General features: G+C 38.8%; 1 protein-coding gene across 3 annotated transcripts in view; it reads right to left on the bottom strand.

Moving 5' to 3' along the window:
- Positions 1-17500, bottom strand: part of caskb (calcium/calmodulin-dependent serine protein kinase b) — a 126974-nt gene that overhangs the window by 50030 nt on the left and 59444 nt on the right. For all 3 annotated transcript variants that reach the window (XM_079841666.1, XM_079841665.1, XM_079841667.1), the window contains exon 10: positions 13013-13112. In XM_079841666.1, coding sequence (XP_079697792.1) covers positions 13013-13112 — 100 coding nt within the window. The remainder of the gene's footprint in view (positions 1-13012; positions 13113-17500) is intronic.

Below are 17500 nucleotides of genomic sequence, written 5' to 3'. Positions count from 1 at the left end.
GTGACACTAGTGTTTCAGTGCCAGCGTGACACTAGTGTTTCAGTGCCAGCGTGTTTCAGTGCCAGCGTGACACTAGTGTTTCAGTGCCAGCGTGACACTAGTGTTTCAGTGCCAGCGTGACACTAGTGTTTCAGTGCCAGCGTGTTTCAGTGCCAGCGTGACACTAGTGTTTCAGTGCCAGCGTGACACTAGTGTTTCAGTGCCAGCGTGACACTAGTGTTTCAGTGCCAGAGTGACTGCCAGCGTGACACTAGTGTTTCAGTGCCAGCGTGACACTAGTGTTTCAGTGCCAGCGTGACACTAGTGTTTCAGTGCCAGCGTGACACTAGTGTGTTTCAGTGCCAGCGTGACACTAGTGTTTCAGTGCCAGCGTGACACTAGTGTTTCAGTGCCAGCGTGACACTAGTGTTTCAGTGCCAGAGTGACACTAGTGTTTCAGTGCCAGAGTGACACTAGTGTTTCAGTGCCAGCGTGACACTAGTGTTTCAGTGCCAGAGTGACACTAGTGTTTCAGTGCCAGCGTGACACTAGTGTTTCAGTGCCAGCGTGACACTAGTGTTTCAGTGCCAGCGTGACACTAGTGTTTCAGTGCCAGAGTGACACTAGTGTTTCAGTGCCAGAGTGACACTAGTGTTTCAGTGCCAGCGTGACACTAGTGTTTCAGTGCCAGAGTGACACTAGTGTTTCAGTGCCAGCGTGACACTAGTGTTTCAGTGCCAGCGTGACACTAGTGTTTCAGTGCCAGAGTGACACTAGTGTTTCAGTGCCAGCGTGACACTAGTGTTTCAGTGCCAGCGTGACACTAGTGTTTCAGTGCCAGTGACACTAGTGTTTCAGTGCCAGCGTGACACTAGTGTTTCAGTGCCAGCGTGACACTAGTGTTTCAGTGCCAGAGTGACACTAGTGTTTCAGTGCCAGCGTGACACTAGTGTTTCAGTGCCAGTGACACTAGTGTTTCAGTGCCAGAGTGACACTAGTGTTTCAGTGCCAGAGTGACACTAGTGTTTCAGTGCCAGCGTGACACTAGTGTTTCAGTGCCAGCGTGACACTAGTGTTTCAGTGCCAGCGTGACACTAGTGTTTCAGTGCCAGTGTGACACTAGTGTTTCAGTGCCAGTGTGACACTAGTGTTTCAGTGCCAGTGTGACACTAGTGTTTCAGTGCCAGCGTGACACTAGTGTTTCAGTGCCAGCGTGACACTAGTGTTTCAGTGCCAGAGTGACACTAGTGTTTCAGTGCCAGTGTGACACTAGTGTTTCAGTGCCAGCGTGACACTAGTGTTTCAGTGCCAGAGTGACACTAGTGTTTCAGTGCCAGCGTGACACTAGTGTTTCAGTGCCAGCGTGACACTAGTGTTTCAGTGCCAGAGTGACACTAGTGTTTCAGTGCCAGAGTGACACTAGTGTTTCAGTGCCAGCGTGACACTAGTGTTTCAGTGCCAGAGTGACACTAGTGTTTCAGTGCCAGCGTGACACTAGTGTTTCAGTGCCAGCGTGACACTAGTGTTTCAGTGCCAGAGTGACACTAGTGTTTCAGTGCCAGTGTGACACTAGTGTTTCAGTGCCAGCGTGACACTAGTGTTTCAGTGCCAGCGTGACACTAGTGTTTCAGTGCCAGCGTGACACTAGTGTTTCAGTGCCAGCGTGACTCTAGTGTTTCAGTGCCAGAGTGACACTAGTGTTTCAGTGCCAGAGTGACACTAGTGTTTCAGTGCCAGCGTGACACTAGTGTTTCAGTGCCAGTGACACTAGTGTTTCAGTGCCAGCGTGACACTAGTGTTTCAGTGCCAGCGTGACACTAGTGTTTCAGTGCCAGAGTGACACTAGGCAAGGCAAGGCAAGGCAAGTTTATTTGTATAGCACATTTCATACACAGTGGCAATTCAAAGTGCTTTACACAGAAATGAAATAAAAATATTACAGTTATAATAGGAATTTAAAGAAATAAAAAATAAAGAAAATATTGAAAGATAAAAATAAAGAGTATAATTAAAAATAAAAATAAAAACAGGGTTAAATTTAAGCATATAAATTAAAATGCAAGCAGTTCGGACAGCACGTACAGTGGCACAGCTCATTCAGTAAATGCACAGCTAAACAGATGTGTTTTGAGTCTGGATTTGAAAGTGGCTACTGTTGGAGCACATCTGATCTGTTCAGGAAGCTGGTTCCAGCTACGGCTGGCATAATAGCTAAAAGCAGACTCTCCTTGCTTTGAGTGAACCCTTGGTATTTCTAATTGACTTGATCCTGATGATCTGAGTGATCTGTTGGGTTTGTATTTAATCAGCATATCTGCAATGTATTGAGGTCCTAGGTCATTGAGTGATTTATATACAAGTAATAGCACTTTAAAATCGATCCTAAATGTAACTGGAAGCCAGTGTAAAGATCTGAGGACTGGTGTGATATGGTCATGTTTTCTGGTTCGGCTCAGGATCCTGGCAGCAGCGTTCTGTATGAGCTGCAGCTGTCTAATGGTCTTTTTGGGAAGGCCGGTGAGAAGACCATTACAATAGTCCACCCTACTGGTAATAAAAGCATGAACGAGTTTCTCTAAGTCTTGCCTGGAAACAAAGCATCTAATTCTTGATATATTTTTGAGATGATAGTAAGCGGATTTAGTTATTGCTTTGACATGACTATTGAAACTCAGGTCTGACTCCAAAATCACACCAAGATTCCTGACTTGATTTTTTGATTTCAGGCCTTTAGCCTCAAGATATGCATTCACCTTCAGAATTTCATCTTTGTTTCCAAATGTAGTAATTTCAGTTTTGTCTTTGTTTAACTGAAGAAAGTTTTGGCACATCCAACTGTTAACTTCATCAATGCATTTACATAGAGAGTCAATGGGGCTGTAGTCATTAGGTGATATGGCTAAGTAGATCTGGGTGTCGTCAGCATAGCTGTGGTAAGCCATTTTGTTATTTTTCATTATTTGGCTGAGTGGCAGCATGTACAGGTTGAATAGGAGTGGTGCAAGAATTGACCCTTGTGGGACTCCGCATGTCATGGATGTCCACTCAGACTTATGGTCACCTATACTCACATAATAACCTCTCCCTTCTAAGTATGACCTGAACCATTTGATGACCATTCCAGAAAGCCCAACCCAATTTTCTAGCCTGTCAAGAAGTATGTTGTGGTCAACAGTGTCGAATGCAGCACTGAGGTCCAGTAGTACCAGAATTGATGTTTTGCCTGTATCTGTATTGAGGCGAATATCATTTATTATCTTAATGAGGGCCGTCTCTGTGCTGTGATGCGGTCGGAAACCAGATTGAAAATTGTCAAAGTATCCGTTTGAGCTTAAGAATTTGTTCAGCTGACTGAAAACAACTTTTTCAATGATCTTGCCTATGAAGGGGAGATTTGAGATTGGTCTGTAGTTGCTCAATATGGAGTTATCCAGATTTCTCTTTTTCAGGAGAGGCTTAACTACTGCGGTTTTAAGGGAGTTTGGAAAAGTCCCAGAAAGAAGTGAGGCGTTTACCACTTCTAGGAGATCTGCTTCTAAACAGTTAAACACACTTTTGAAAAAAAAAGTAGGGAGTGTGTCAAGGGCGCAGGTTGATGTTTTAAGGTGCTGTACTGTTTCTTCTAAAATTTTACCATCAATTGCTTCGAAATCAGTCATAGTAACTTTCTGAGGCTGTGGTCTGATCTGATTCACCTCAGAGCAACTAAACGATGTGCTGATCGCATTTCTGATATTAATGATTTTCTCGGAGAAGAAGGAAGCAAACTCACTGCATTTGCTGTCTGAGAGCATTTCACTGGGAATGTGACTCGGGGGGTTTGTTAGTCTCTCTACAGTAGCAAAAAGAGTGCGCGTGTTGTTTATGTTTCTGTTTATAATATTTGAAAAGAAGGTCTGTCTAGCTTTGCCTAGTTCCACATTGAAAGCACGAAGACTGTCTTTATAGATCTTATAATGGACTACAAGTTTTGTCTTTCGCCACATGCGTTCCGATTTCCTGCATTGTCTTTTCATTAATTGCACTTCTGTTGAGTTTCTCCAAGGTGCTTTTTGTTTGCCACTCTTTTTCCTGGCTTTTACAGGAGCAATATCATCAATTACACCCTTAACTTTTGAGTTAAAAGAGTCAAGGAGAAAATCAACAGAGTCTGCAGATATGCTTGGTGTTAGAGATATAGCCTTCATAAACAGCACACTAGTGTTCTCATTTAAGCATCTCTTTTTGATAGAGACAGATCTGGTTTCAATGGCAGTAGAGATTGATATATCAAAGAAAATACAGAAATGATCAGACATTGCCACATCCTTAATAACTATTGATGAAATGTTTAGCCCCTTACTGATAAGTAAATCTAGAGTGTGTCCACGATCATGTGTGGGTCCGTGAACATGTTGTGTCAAATCAAAAGTGTTAAGAACAGTCATGAGATCTTTTGTTGTACTGGATTCAGCATTGTCAGTGTTTCAGTGCCAGCGTGACACTAGTGTTTCAGTGCCAGTGACACTAGTGTTTCAGTGCCAGAGTGACACTAGTGTTTCAGTGCCAGAGTGACACTAGTGTTTCAGTGCCAGCGTGACACTAGTGTTTCAGTGCCAGCGTGACACTAGTGTTTCAGTGCCAGCGTGACACTAGTGTTTCAGTGCCAGCGTGACACTAGTGTTTCAGTGCCAGCGTGACACTAGTGTTTCAGTGCCAGAGTGACACTAGTGTTTCAGTGCCAGAGTGACACTAGTGTTTCAGTGCCAGCGTGACACTAGTGTTTCAGTGCCAGCGTGACACTAGTGTTTCAGTGCCAGTGTGACACTAGTGTTTCAGTGCCAGCGTGACACTAGTGTTTCAGTGCCAGTGACACTAGTGTTTCAGTGCCAGCGTGACACTAGTGTTTCAGTGCCAGTGACACTAGTGTTTCAGTGCCAGAGTGACACTAGTGTTTCAGTGCCAGAGTGACACTAGTGTTTCAGTGCCAGCGTGACACTAGTGTTTCAGTGCCAGCGTGACACTAGTGTTTCAGTGCCAGCGTGACACTAGTGTTTCAGTGCCAGCGTGACACTAGTGTTTCAGTGCCAGCGTGACACTAGTGTTTCAGTGCCAGCGTGACACTAGTGTTTCAGTGCCAGAGTGACACTAGTGTTTCAGTGCCAGAGTGACACTAGTGTTTCAGTGCCAGCGTGACACTAGTGTTTCAGTGCCAGTGACACTAGTGTTTCAGTGCCAGAGTGACACTAGTGTTTCAGTGCCAGAGTGACACTAGTGTTTCAGTGCCAGCGTGACTCTAGTGTTTCAGTGCCAGCGTGACACTAGTGTTTCAGTGCCAGAGTGACACTAGTGTTTCAGTGCCAGCGTGACACTAGTGTTTCAGTGCCAGCGTGACACTAGTGTTTCAGTGCCAGAGTGACACTAGTGTTTCAGTGCCAGCGTGACACTAGTGTTTCAGTGCCAGAGTGACACTAGTGTTTCAGTGCCAGAGTGACACTAGTGTTTCAGTGCCAGCGTGACACTAGTGTTTCAGTGCCAGCGTGACACTAGTGTTTCAGTGCCAGAGTGACACTAGTGTTTCAGTGCCAGCGTGACACTAGTGTTTCAGTGCCAGAGTGACACTAGTGTTTCAGTGCCAGAGTGACACTAGTGTTTCAGTGCCAGCGTGACACTAGTGTTTCAGTGCCAGCGTGACTCTAGTGTTTCAGTGCCAGAGTGACACTAGTGTTTCAGTGCCAGCGTGATACTAGTGTTTCAGTGCCAGAGTGACACTAGTGTTTCAGTGCCAGAGTGACACTAGTGTTTCAGTGCCAGAGTGACACTAGTGTTTCAGTGCCAGCGTGACTCTAGTGTTTCAGTGCCAGTGTGACTCTAGTGTTTCAGTGCCAGCGTGACTCTAGTGTTTCAGTGCCAGAGTGACACTAGTGTTTCAGTGCCAGTGTGACACTAGTGTTTCAGTGCCAGAGTGACACTAGTGTTTCAGTGCCAGAGTGACACTAGTGTTTCAGTGCCAGAGTGACACTAGTGTTTCAGTGCCAGAGTGACACTAGTGTTTCAGTGCCAGTGTGACACTAGTGTTTCAGTGCCAGAGTGACACTAGTGTTTCAGTGCCAGCGTGACACTAGTGTTTCAGTGCCAGCGTGACACTAGTGTGTTTCAGTGCCAGCGTGACACTAGTGTTTCAGTGCCAGCGTGACACTAGTGTTTCAGTGCCAGAGTGACACTAGTGTGTTTCAGTGCCAGCGTGACACTAGTGTTTCAGTGCCAGCGTGACACTAGTGTTTCAGTGCCAGCGTGACTCTAGTGTTTCAGTGCCAGCGTGACACTAGTGTGTTTCAGTGCCAGCGTGACACTAGTGTTTCAGTGCCAGCGTGACACTAGTGTTTTAGTGCCAGCGTGACACTAGTGTTTCAGTGCCAGAGTGACACTAGTGTTTCAGAGAGAGGGAAACAGAAACACGGGATCAGCAGCTCTGATAGGAACTAACTTGCGCTTCATGGGCAGAATTACACTCTAAATTTTAAACCACATCATATTTACCAGTATTTACTGAAATCTGATGGATTTGAATGTGAACGCAGTGGTGATCATGAACAAACGCCACACACACACAGTCAAACCAACATTTCTCACATGATCACAGTTTATTCGCTATAGTTTAGAATGGAAATAGCTGATAGATTTAGGGTTTCACAACAGATAATACCAGTTTAGCTCAACCAATGAGCAAGCAATACTTCATTTAGTTCATTCTGTGGTCGCATGAGTAATTAAAGAACTAACCCTTCAGCAGAACACGCTCTGGTAATGACTGTGTGATATAATATGTCAGAGTTTCCTTTATTTAGCGGTCCTCACACACCAGAGATGATTATATCTGTGTCTGAGTCGTGTTTGACTGTAAAGCGCTCAGGTGGTCAGGTCACGTCCAGCCTCATGTCCCAGGAAACACTGCAGCGAGTGCGGTTTTACAGAAACACAGCATGCCGCTCTGCTCAGAGGAGGAAGAAACCACAGACCCGCACAGTTACAGGAAGTGAGAGTTAAATTTTGCGACAGAGAAGTGTCTGCTGTTTCTCAATACCAGAGACTTCCTCTGCATTAGACCTGCTGATGGCAGAAATACTCCTCGCATTAGCATCTGTAAGCAGAACAGACCAGAGCGCTTGACTTCCTGCTCAAACATCTGCCTTATCGAATCTCATCCTCATGAGCCGATATCAGCTCATGAACCTCCAGAATGATCCGCGTTCATGAACAACAGGGTTCACCAAGTCAAATTTAAGACTTTTTAAGAGCATTATTCATTCAATTTAAGACCTATTTAAAGGAAATACAGTCATGAAATTACTTGCAAAGTAAATTAATTTATTCAAATTGAACGAATCGATAAACTTGCACATCCCCATAGCTCAATCCCACCAGGACTTCACAATATTTATATTTAAAAAATATATTTATGTGATTTTTGAGATCAAAATGACTGAATTTGTGGTGGTAATTTCCAGAAATGTGCATAATTAGGATACCACATCTACTATATTATGTATTATATTAGATGCACAATAGTCACACATGACAATAGAACGAACCAAATGCATAAATCTTGCTTATTTTGGTATCTTGCCATTATTTCGCGGTGAAAGTACAAATTATGCAGGATCTCAAAAAATGCATTGTTGATTTTTCATTGTATTTAAGTAATCGCAGAAATGCGAAAACCTGGAGGAAGCTGAAGAATAAAATCCATTTGATGTGTTTGTGGTACAATCCGAAACTCAATAATAACACGAAAGCTGATTCGCTGCAATATAAGTTAGATATTGGTCTCATTTGTAGTCGTAATACAGCGAGTTATATTTGGACTAGAGAAGGAAAGAACTACAACAAAACATTCTAAAGTGCAGCAGGATTTCAATGAGCATTAGAGCTAGCGTTGTAGGAAAATTAAGACCTGTTTAAAATGATTTAAGACCTAGAACAGAATAATTCCATGAATTTAAGACTTTTTAACGCCTAAAATTTTGATTCTAGACTATTTAAGACCCAGACCCTGCTCCAATGAGCACAATAATCTGTGCTTTACCCGTTCCAATGGCAATTCATCAAATTAAATCCATTTATTCACCATACACTCGATAGTCAGCAAGAACAATAACTCTAGAGTGTTTAAATACTTTTACATATTCATTATTTTTACATAACCTGCCCTTCAATATTAAATTTATGTTTAAATAAATGTCATTTTATGACAGGGCTGGACTGGCGCTAAAATTCGGCCCTGGACAAACCCAGCCCATGAGTCCCCCGTGAATGTTTTTGCCTTAAATTTACTTAAATTTTACTTTTTTATTTAAAAAAACAGATTTAATATTGCACTTTTGTCACACATTAAAGCACTGATTCTGAGCTAGGATGCATTAAAGTGTCATCATTGACTGACTCGCTAACACAAAAGATGATATTTTAAATTATGTTTGCCTACCATTGGAGAAAATAAAAACAGACTCAAATGATTTTCTTTATGTTACACAGAAATAAATAAATTCTGGTTTGGATGGTTAGGGCGAGAAAATGATCACATTTTGGGTTGAACTAACCCTTTAAAAATAATAATATTTTAGAGTTAACACCTAATCTATATTACGAGGCTCTCATTGAAATAACATTTAATTCAATTTCATTAGAACTATTAAAAAGTTCATAAAACGTTTAATTCATGGGATCCAGGCTTTAAAGCTGTATTAATATTACCCAGATGCCATTGTTCTATAAACATGCTCCTCATATGGTTTCTAAAATAAAGAAATCATAATAAACTAATGAGTTTGTAATAAAGAAATATTGTCAACACATGTAGAAAATACGAAAACAGCCTCAATAAAAGTGATTTATATTCTGCAAAATAATAATAGCAACATTTTTAATAAATACATTTGACTCCGCCCTACTGGAAGTGGAATTAAATTCAAGACAATTCAAAGAAATTCCACACAGTCAATGTTGAATCTCACACACACTCAGTGTTAGGAAAGTTACTTTGGAAATGTAATTGTTACTGTTCTAAGTTACCCATTATTAATGTGGTTTGGATTACTTTATCAATGCAAAGCAATTTTCTTTTAATATGATTAGTAACTAATTGAATGACACATTTTACCTCAGTAATACAACTAAATACAATTACATTAATTTTATAATTTAATAACAATTTCATTACACTGTAAAAAATATTACACACTATCTACTTAAATAAAAATATGGTAACAATATTACACATAATATTTAAGTCGTTTTTACGGTTTGTTTTTTTTAGTGGAATCTACCTGAATAATCCTAAATTATTTAGTCTATAGCACATGATGAATTTAATATTACTACACTGAAGAAAAAAATTTTTTTTTAGAAAACTTAAAAGTTTAAGGCGACCATCTGCAGAACATTTTTGAGTTTCCTCAACTTAGGGTCAATTAGTTGTCAAACTTTTTTCATGTTAAATAGTTGAATAAACTTTAAAAGCTGAATTTGTCATACAAAACATAAGTTGGATTTTTTACAGAGCTTTTTTAATTTAAGTTGACTTTTTAAAAAAGGGTATAAATGAGAGTAAATGGAAATGTCCAGTTTATATCTGACTCTGAGTTATGTTCTACAGTTAATCGACTGTAGTAGAAACACTGTTATTGCACTAGCATTAGCAAAGTTATTGCTCATCGTGCAATGTTTCATAATCATAATAACACTAGCAGCTCTTCACATCTTCTGCACAACGGTAACAGTCAAAACTTCAGCAGGACAGAAACTCTTTCACATGTCAAACAGAACTGAACATTAAACATTCACAGATGATTCCCTTCACTCAAAAACACATTAAATAACTTCATTTCCATATTAACTCTCCATATTTTCAGCCATATGTAAATAAAACTGCATAATTGAGCTAATTCTCTTAAAATAAAGAGGTAAACTTCTTTTCCTTCATTTTATCATCGTCTTTGGTTCTTCCATTGAAGCCTCAAGATTGCTTACATTTCCTTAAACAAATAGGGAAATGATCTCTTGGTTTTATTAGTGAAGTGTTCTCAATATTTTCTATACTGAACCACAATTTCCAACCAAACTATTTTTAATTATCACGTGATAATTACAAGCCCCATGATTCATTGTTTTTCAGTGTGCTCACTCCTCAACCCTGCGTACATTTAGTTCTAAAATAAAGATAATTCCTGAAATAAAATACCCCCTAAATGCTGTTTATTAGTTTTGTTCCAATGTTATTTTCATTTCAAAGTAATCAAATAACAGAAAGTCGTTTTCCACTGAGCAACATCTACTTCCTGTGCCGTTTTATCATCGAGTCACTAGAGTTCCTCTCACAGCTGCAGAGGAAGATGGACATGTGTATGAATTTCTTTGAATTTGTATTGAATTTCAAATCTGCTTCCTGCAATTCTAGATCCTGTTTTTGACATCAATTCAAATTCAAGAATTCAGGAGTCCTTCTCAATTCAGTTCTGCGATGTGCACAAGCCTGGAATAGAAACACAGCGCTCGTTCATCAGAGGATATTCACTTTCTGCAGATTCCCATCTGCTCAAAAACTATTACAACAGCTCCTAATATGAAGAGACGTCTCTCTCGCTTTGACCTGCTGTCCCTGATGCATGATGGGACAGTCCCTGCCAAAACTATAAATCACCACTGGGAAAACACCTGGATTACCAGATTACCAGTCCAGCCCTGTTTAAATGTTTATATTTCAAAAACCAAGGAGAAACATAATTATGTTTAAAAATACTGTATTATAATATATGTAATTTAAATGCCTACAAACCCGTTTTAGCCTTTAATATTACAGCATATTATTATTATATTACACATATTATTATTACATTACACATATTATTATATTACACATATTATTATTATATTACACGTATTATTATTATATTACACATATTATTATTATATTACACATATTATTATTATATTACACATATTAATGACTGTTGGGGTTTCTGTGGCGTTCACAGCTTTAGCTCAGAGAGACTTTAAAGGGTTAGTTCACCCAAAAATGTAAATTCTGTCATTAATTACTTAATCAGACACAAATTAAGATATTTTAGATACTTTAGTGTCTTTTAAGGGTCTTGAGAGTGTAAAGTTGAGCCAATGGAGGCCTTTCAGAGCATCAGCTTTACACTAAAATATCTTCATTTGTGTCTGAAGATGAACGGAGGTCTGACGGGTGTCCAACCACATGAGGCTCAGTCATTAATCACACAATTTACAGTTTTGGCTGAACTAACCCTTTAATGTCGGTTAGTTTGACACGTCCTGCCTCTGATCACACATCTCCAAACCCATCAATACCTCATCATCATCATCTGACTCCAGCACTCAGAGAAGAGCATTCTGGGACTGATATTCAGATCATCTCACACTCATTTCTCATCATTCGTCCGTTCGGTGACACTGTACATAACTCTAACATTAACTAACAGTGAGCAACACAGTATTAATGACATGCACATGTGTTCAGTGTTAGTCCAGTTAGTTAATGAACATTATGATTAATAAATGCTTTAGAAATGATAAATAATGTACAGTAGTTAACCATATATATTTACAACTGTTAAAGGGTTAGTTCAGCCAAAACTGTAAATTGTGTGATTAATGACTGAGCCTCATGTGGTTGGACACCCGTCAGACCTCCGTTCATCTTCAGACACAAATGAAGATATTTTAGTGTAAATCTGATGCTCTGAAAGGCCTCCATTGGCTCAACTTTACACTCTCAAGACCCTTAAAAGACACTAAAGACTAAAGTTACAAAGTCCATCTCACCACAGCGGCTCTACAATAACTTTATGAAGACGAGAATAGTTTCTGTGCGCAAAAAAACCCTAAATAACGACTTATATAGTGATGACGATTTCAAAACACGGCATCATGAAGCTTCAGAGTGTTATGAATCAGTGAGTCGATTCAGCGGTTCAGAGCGTTATGAATCAGTGAGTCGATTCAGCGGTTCAGAGCGTTATGAATCAGTGAGTCGATTCAGCGGTTCAGAGCGTTATGAATCAGTGAGTCTAATCATGATTCGGATCGCGTGTCAAACCGTCAAACTGCTGAATCGACTCACTGATTCATAACGCTCTGAACCGCTGAATCGACTCACTGATTCATAACGCTCTGAACCGCTGAATCGACTCACTGATTCATAACGCTCTGAACCGCTGAATCGACTCACTGATTCATAACGCTCTGAACCGCTGAATCGACTCACTGATTCATAACGCTCTGAACCGCTGAATCGACTCACTGATTCATAACGCTCTGAACCGCTGAATCGACTCACTGATTCATAACGCTCTGAACTGCTGAATCGACTCACTGACTCATAACGCTTCGAAGCTTCATGATGCCGTGTTTTGAAATTGTCATCTCTATATAAGTCGTTATTTAGGGTTTTTTTGCGCACAGAAACTATTCTGGTCTTCATAAAGTTATTGTAGAGCCGCTGTAGTGAGATGGACTTTGTAACTTTAGTCTTTAGTGTCTTTTAAGGGTCTTGAGAGTGTAAAGTTGAGCCAATGGAGGCCTTTCAGAGCATCAGATTTACACTAAAATATCTTCATTTGTGTCTGAAGATGAACGGAGGTCTGACGGGTGTCCAACCACATGAGGCTCAGTCATTAATGACACAATTTACAGTTTTGGCTGAACTAACCCTTTCATGTTAGGTAATAAAAATACAATTGTTATTGTTTGTGTAAATTCACAATGCATCATCTAACGTTAATAACGCATCAGTAAATGCTGAGATTCATTTGAATTAATGAATTATTGTTTGTTCATGTAAAACTAATGCAATATTAACGGACGTATTGTAAAGTGTTGGCAGTTCAGCGGGTGAGGCGCGGCCCGTGGCGTCCCCAGAGGTCACATGACATCAGCAGAGGTCACCTGACATCACAGGACTCTCTCAGTGAGTGATGGACACACGGGGCTGTGTGTGTGTGTGTGTGTGTGTGTGTGTGAGGGGACGTACCTGAAGACGTGGGGTCCTCGGAGAAATCATGGAGGTCTTCGGGAGGGTCGCCGTAAAACGAGTTGAACTTGTGACTGGAGACGGCAGCGAGGACAGCCCCCTGTGAATCACACACACACACACACACACACACACAGGGTCAATCTCTTTATTTCATTCATTATGGAGATTTTGATGAAATCATTGTTCCAAACCGCAGACGTTTGACATTTGTCTTCTAGAGATCTCAGACCACGTCTTCACCTTTACACACATCTCTCTGTTCCTCAGTCACGCACCTCACGAACCGATCGATGCATAAGAACACAACATCCTGTGCTTTCATGTGACAGCGTGTGTGTGTGTGTGTGTGTGTGTGTCGATGAGAACTTTACTCTCGCTAACCTGACACCCCAGATCTGTGCTAGAGTTCGATCGCCAGCTCAGCATCAGCACATTCACACCCGTTAGAAAACTTTACCAGCATCTCACACCGTACAGTGTGTGTGTGTGTGTGTGTGTGTGTGTGTGTGTGTGTGTGTGTGTGTGTGTGTGTGTGTGTGTGTGTACACACACCCGATCTACACCAGAACCTGCGCACGCGTCCCTTAATAAAGCCGTCAGCGGAAGAGTGTGTGTGCACCAGTGCATTTTGATGGACTTCAGGCATATTTCAGTCTCATGAATTCAATTCAAAGTTATTTGTAAAGTGCTTTTCACGATACATATCGTTTCAAAGCAGCTTCACAGAAAATGCATCTACATTACAATTTAAATTGATTTGTACATGTTATGCATTTCAGAAATGCACATATACAAGCACACAGATGAGCTAACTGTCTATTATTAATCAATATAATAACTATGGCACAGAAATAAGAATACATGTTGTTAATGAATAGGGTATAGAGATGAGCATGAGTGTGTGTTGATATGATTAATACATGATTGATTAACTTATTCTAACATTTTTCTTTAACATTCTCTTTCTAACATTTTTCAATGTACATTTATGAAATGCACTTTCTGTAAAGCTGCTTTGAAACAATGTGTATTGTGAAAAGCGCTATACAAATAAATTTGAATTGAATTGAAAATGAACTGTTTTTAGTTTCGGTCGACTCAGATCTAATGAGTTTAAACTGTAAAGCATCACATGACCGACGGTGACTGAACACATGACATCAGTGTGTGTTTGACATTAAAAACACACAGAAGAGCTCATTCACTTTGTGTTTAGAAACATCTATAGTCAGTTAGTGTTAGTCAGTATATCAGGTTAAGCTGGAGCTTCAGGTTATTTATTTATTTATTAGTTTCGTAACATTTATTTCATCTCAAGTAATAGAGATTAGTTAGATCGTTTTTTTTATTCGCTTTGGCACTATTTTCCCAAGAGAGGTCAAAAGTGCCCTTTCTCAAACATCATATTTTCAGTTGTGTATAATACACAAAACCACGACGTGTCCTTTACACTCCACAATATAAGAGTTTCATCTTTATAATGTTTCATTCACAGGAAGGGCCCTTCATAAAGCTCTGACTGTCACACTTCTGAAAACACACTCAACACTCTTACACACACACACACACCAGAGTCAGTAATGGAAGTGTGTTCTCGGTAACACTTACAGTAAGGTTTGATTAGTTAACATGAACTAATGATGAACTGCACTTGTAAAGCATTTATTTATCATTTCAACATTTACTAATGCATTATTTAAATCTTGCTAACATTAGTTAATGCTCTGTGAACTAACACGAACAAACCATTATATCAACTAACATTAACTAACATTCACTAACATTAACTAACATTCACTAACATTAACTAACATTAACTAACATTAACTAACATTCACTAACATTAACTAACATTAACTAACATTAACTAACATTCACTAACATTCACTAACATTCACTAACATTAACTAACATTAACTAACATTAACTAACATTAACTAACATTCACTAACATTAACTAACATTCACTAACATTAACTAACATTAACTAACATTCACTAACATTAACTAACATTCACTAACATTAACTAACATTAACTAACATTCACTAACATTAACTAACATTCACTAACATTCACTAACATTAACTAACATTCACTAACATTCACTAACATTAACTAACATTAACTAACATTCACTAACATTAACTAACATTAACTAACATTAACTAACATTCACTAACATTAACTAACATTCACTAACATTCACTAACATTAACTAACATTAACTAACATTCACTAACATTAACTAACATTAACTAACATTCACTAACATTAACTAACATTAACTAACATTAACTAACATTAACTAACATTAACTAACATTCACTAACATTCACTAACATTCACTAACATTCACTAACATTAACTAACATTAACTAACATTAACTAACATTAACTAACATTAACTAACATTCACTAACATTAACTAACATTCACTAACATTAACTAACATTCACTAACATTAACTAACATTCACTAACATTAACTAACATTCACTAACATTAACTAACATTAACTAACATTAACTAACATTAACTAACATTCACTAACATTAACTAACATTAACTAATACAGTAACACATGCTCATGACTGTGAATTAAACGGGAATGAAATACCCAAACCGTATACGGGTCAATGACATGACATGTATTTTTTGTGTCCGAATTCATTATTTTCCTAAAATAAAATGTAATAAATACATGTCACATATCAAATTGATCTACAATATTTCCTTTATAATATACTATTTTAATTTCTTTTTTAATTCAGTTGACTTTTTGAGTTGTGGTGTTTCAAAGACCTAAAATGTCCGGTGGTGTGGCCAGAAAATGTACATTTAAAAGTATCAATACCCACTGCAATTGCAAAATGAAGTCAGAAATATAAATGTAAACCATTATATAATGTATACAAATAATAATAAACAAAAAACATAAGAACTCCTTATGGAAAATTGCGTTCCAAACAGATTGAAAAGTGTCAGTTTATATGAATTGGACTAAAAGGGAATTTACCATGTGATATGCATTTTACAATGATTCATATGTATATTATTTTAAATGAATATATGGTCGCACCACCTGACATTTTCTGGGTGGTAAAATCAGAAATCTTGTTTAATAATGAATTAATGCGCTCTTAAAAGCTGGAAAACCAATATGAATCAAATCCATACATTCTTTGGACATATTATTGCATTTTAAAACTCTTTTGCTTAAAATTATTATAATTTTTCTTATTTGTCATTGACCCATAAATAATGTGAGACTTTTAATAATAATCAAGCTCAAATACAGCGGGACTCTTAGTATTGCAGTTCAGCTGAGGACTGTCTAAATCACATGACCATATAAACAAGTACAGTAAACCTGCATTATTCCTCAGCATTAGTTCAGAAATGTGTGTTATCAGTGATTGTTCTGAGTTATCGTCTCGTTGTCGTTGATGAAAATCATGACGCAAATGATTCGCCAATGAAACGCCTCTCAGAAAGCTCACAGCGCCCAGTTTACTATGCAATACCTCATCTGCATATGCATATTGATCCACGTGATGTCATGTGTAAGATCCGTCACATGACTAAAATCATGCCGGAGCCAATCCTTCCCGAGCTTTTGAATCAAATACACTTCAGAGAAAGCTTTTCTCAGTCTTTTCCACTGGCCAAAGCGTGTTTTATTGCTTTATACAACAGATTGATCATTATTGATCATAATTCTGCTCTCAAGCCTCGCTGTAGTGAAATCCTTCAAACCGTACATTAAAATGATCTGAAACAAGATTTCACACAGACACCAGATTATCACTGTAACCCGCTGAAGATGGTGTGTGTTTAACCTGCCTCATTAAAGACGCTCGCCTTCACAATTCATACACACAGAGACATAAAACATGCAGGATTCATATTTAAATAGCATTTTTGCCGTTTAATATTCACATACACTAGTAGCCCATAAGGTGATTTGATTGAAGAGTGCTGGACTATTGGATTTATTCATCCAAAATTTGACAAATTCCGTGTTAAACAGTAAATTCCAGTTTTATGACAGGATTCCGCGATTCCATCTGCGTTTTCTGCATCTCGGAAATCATAGAGCCGTACACTTCACGATCACTGTATCATTTCATCTGAGAGAAACTATCATCATAACACACACACACACACACACACACACACACAGAAACATGTCTTCAAGGCAAAGTCAAAATAAACGAGTAGCCTATGCCTTAAAGTGATCATTTGAACAGGCCTAAACCTCTGTTGTGCAGCACTTTGAATGCACACAAATTAAAGGATTTGTTTAGTTTTCATTGGGATAAAATATAAATCTTGTATGCCTTCGTTTGATTACCAGGGGCTGTTCTTCGTACGTCGCTAACTCAGTTAGCTGGATTTGATTGTTGATGATTTGACATGATCTTGGATTGTTTGGTTCTTCGAAGCTCATCCTGGACTTGTTGTCATAGCAACAGCTCCGTAAG

The sequence above is a fragment of the Gobio gobio genome (genome assembly GCF_949357685.1).
Source record: "Gobio gobio genome assembly, chromosome: 17".
NCBI classification, from domain to species: domain Eukaryota; kingdom Metazoa; phylum Chordata; class Actinopteri; order Cypriniformes; family Gobionidae; genus Gobio; species Gobio gobio.
Note: the sequence above shows the minus strand (reverse complement) of the source record. Positions and strands in the feature narration are given on the sequence as shown.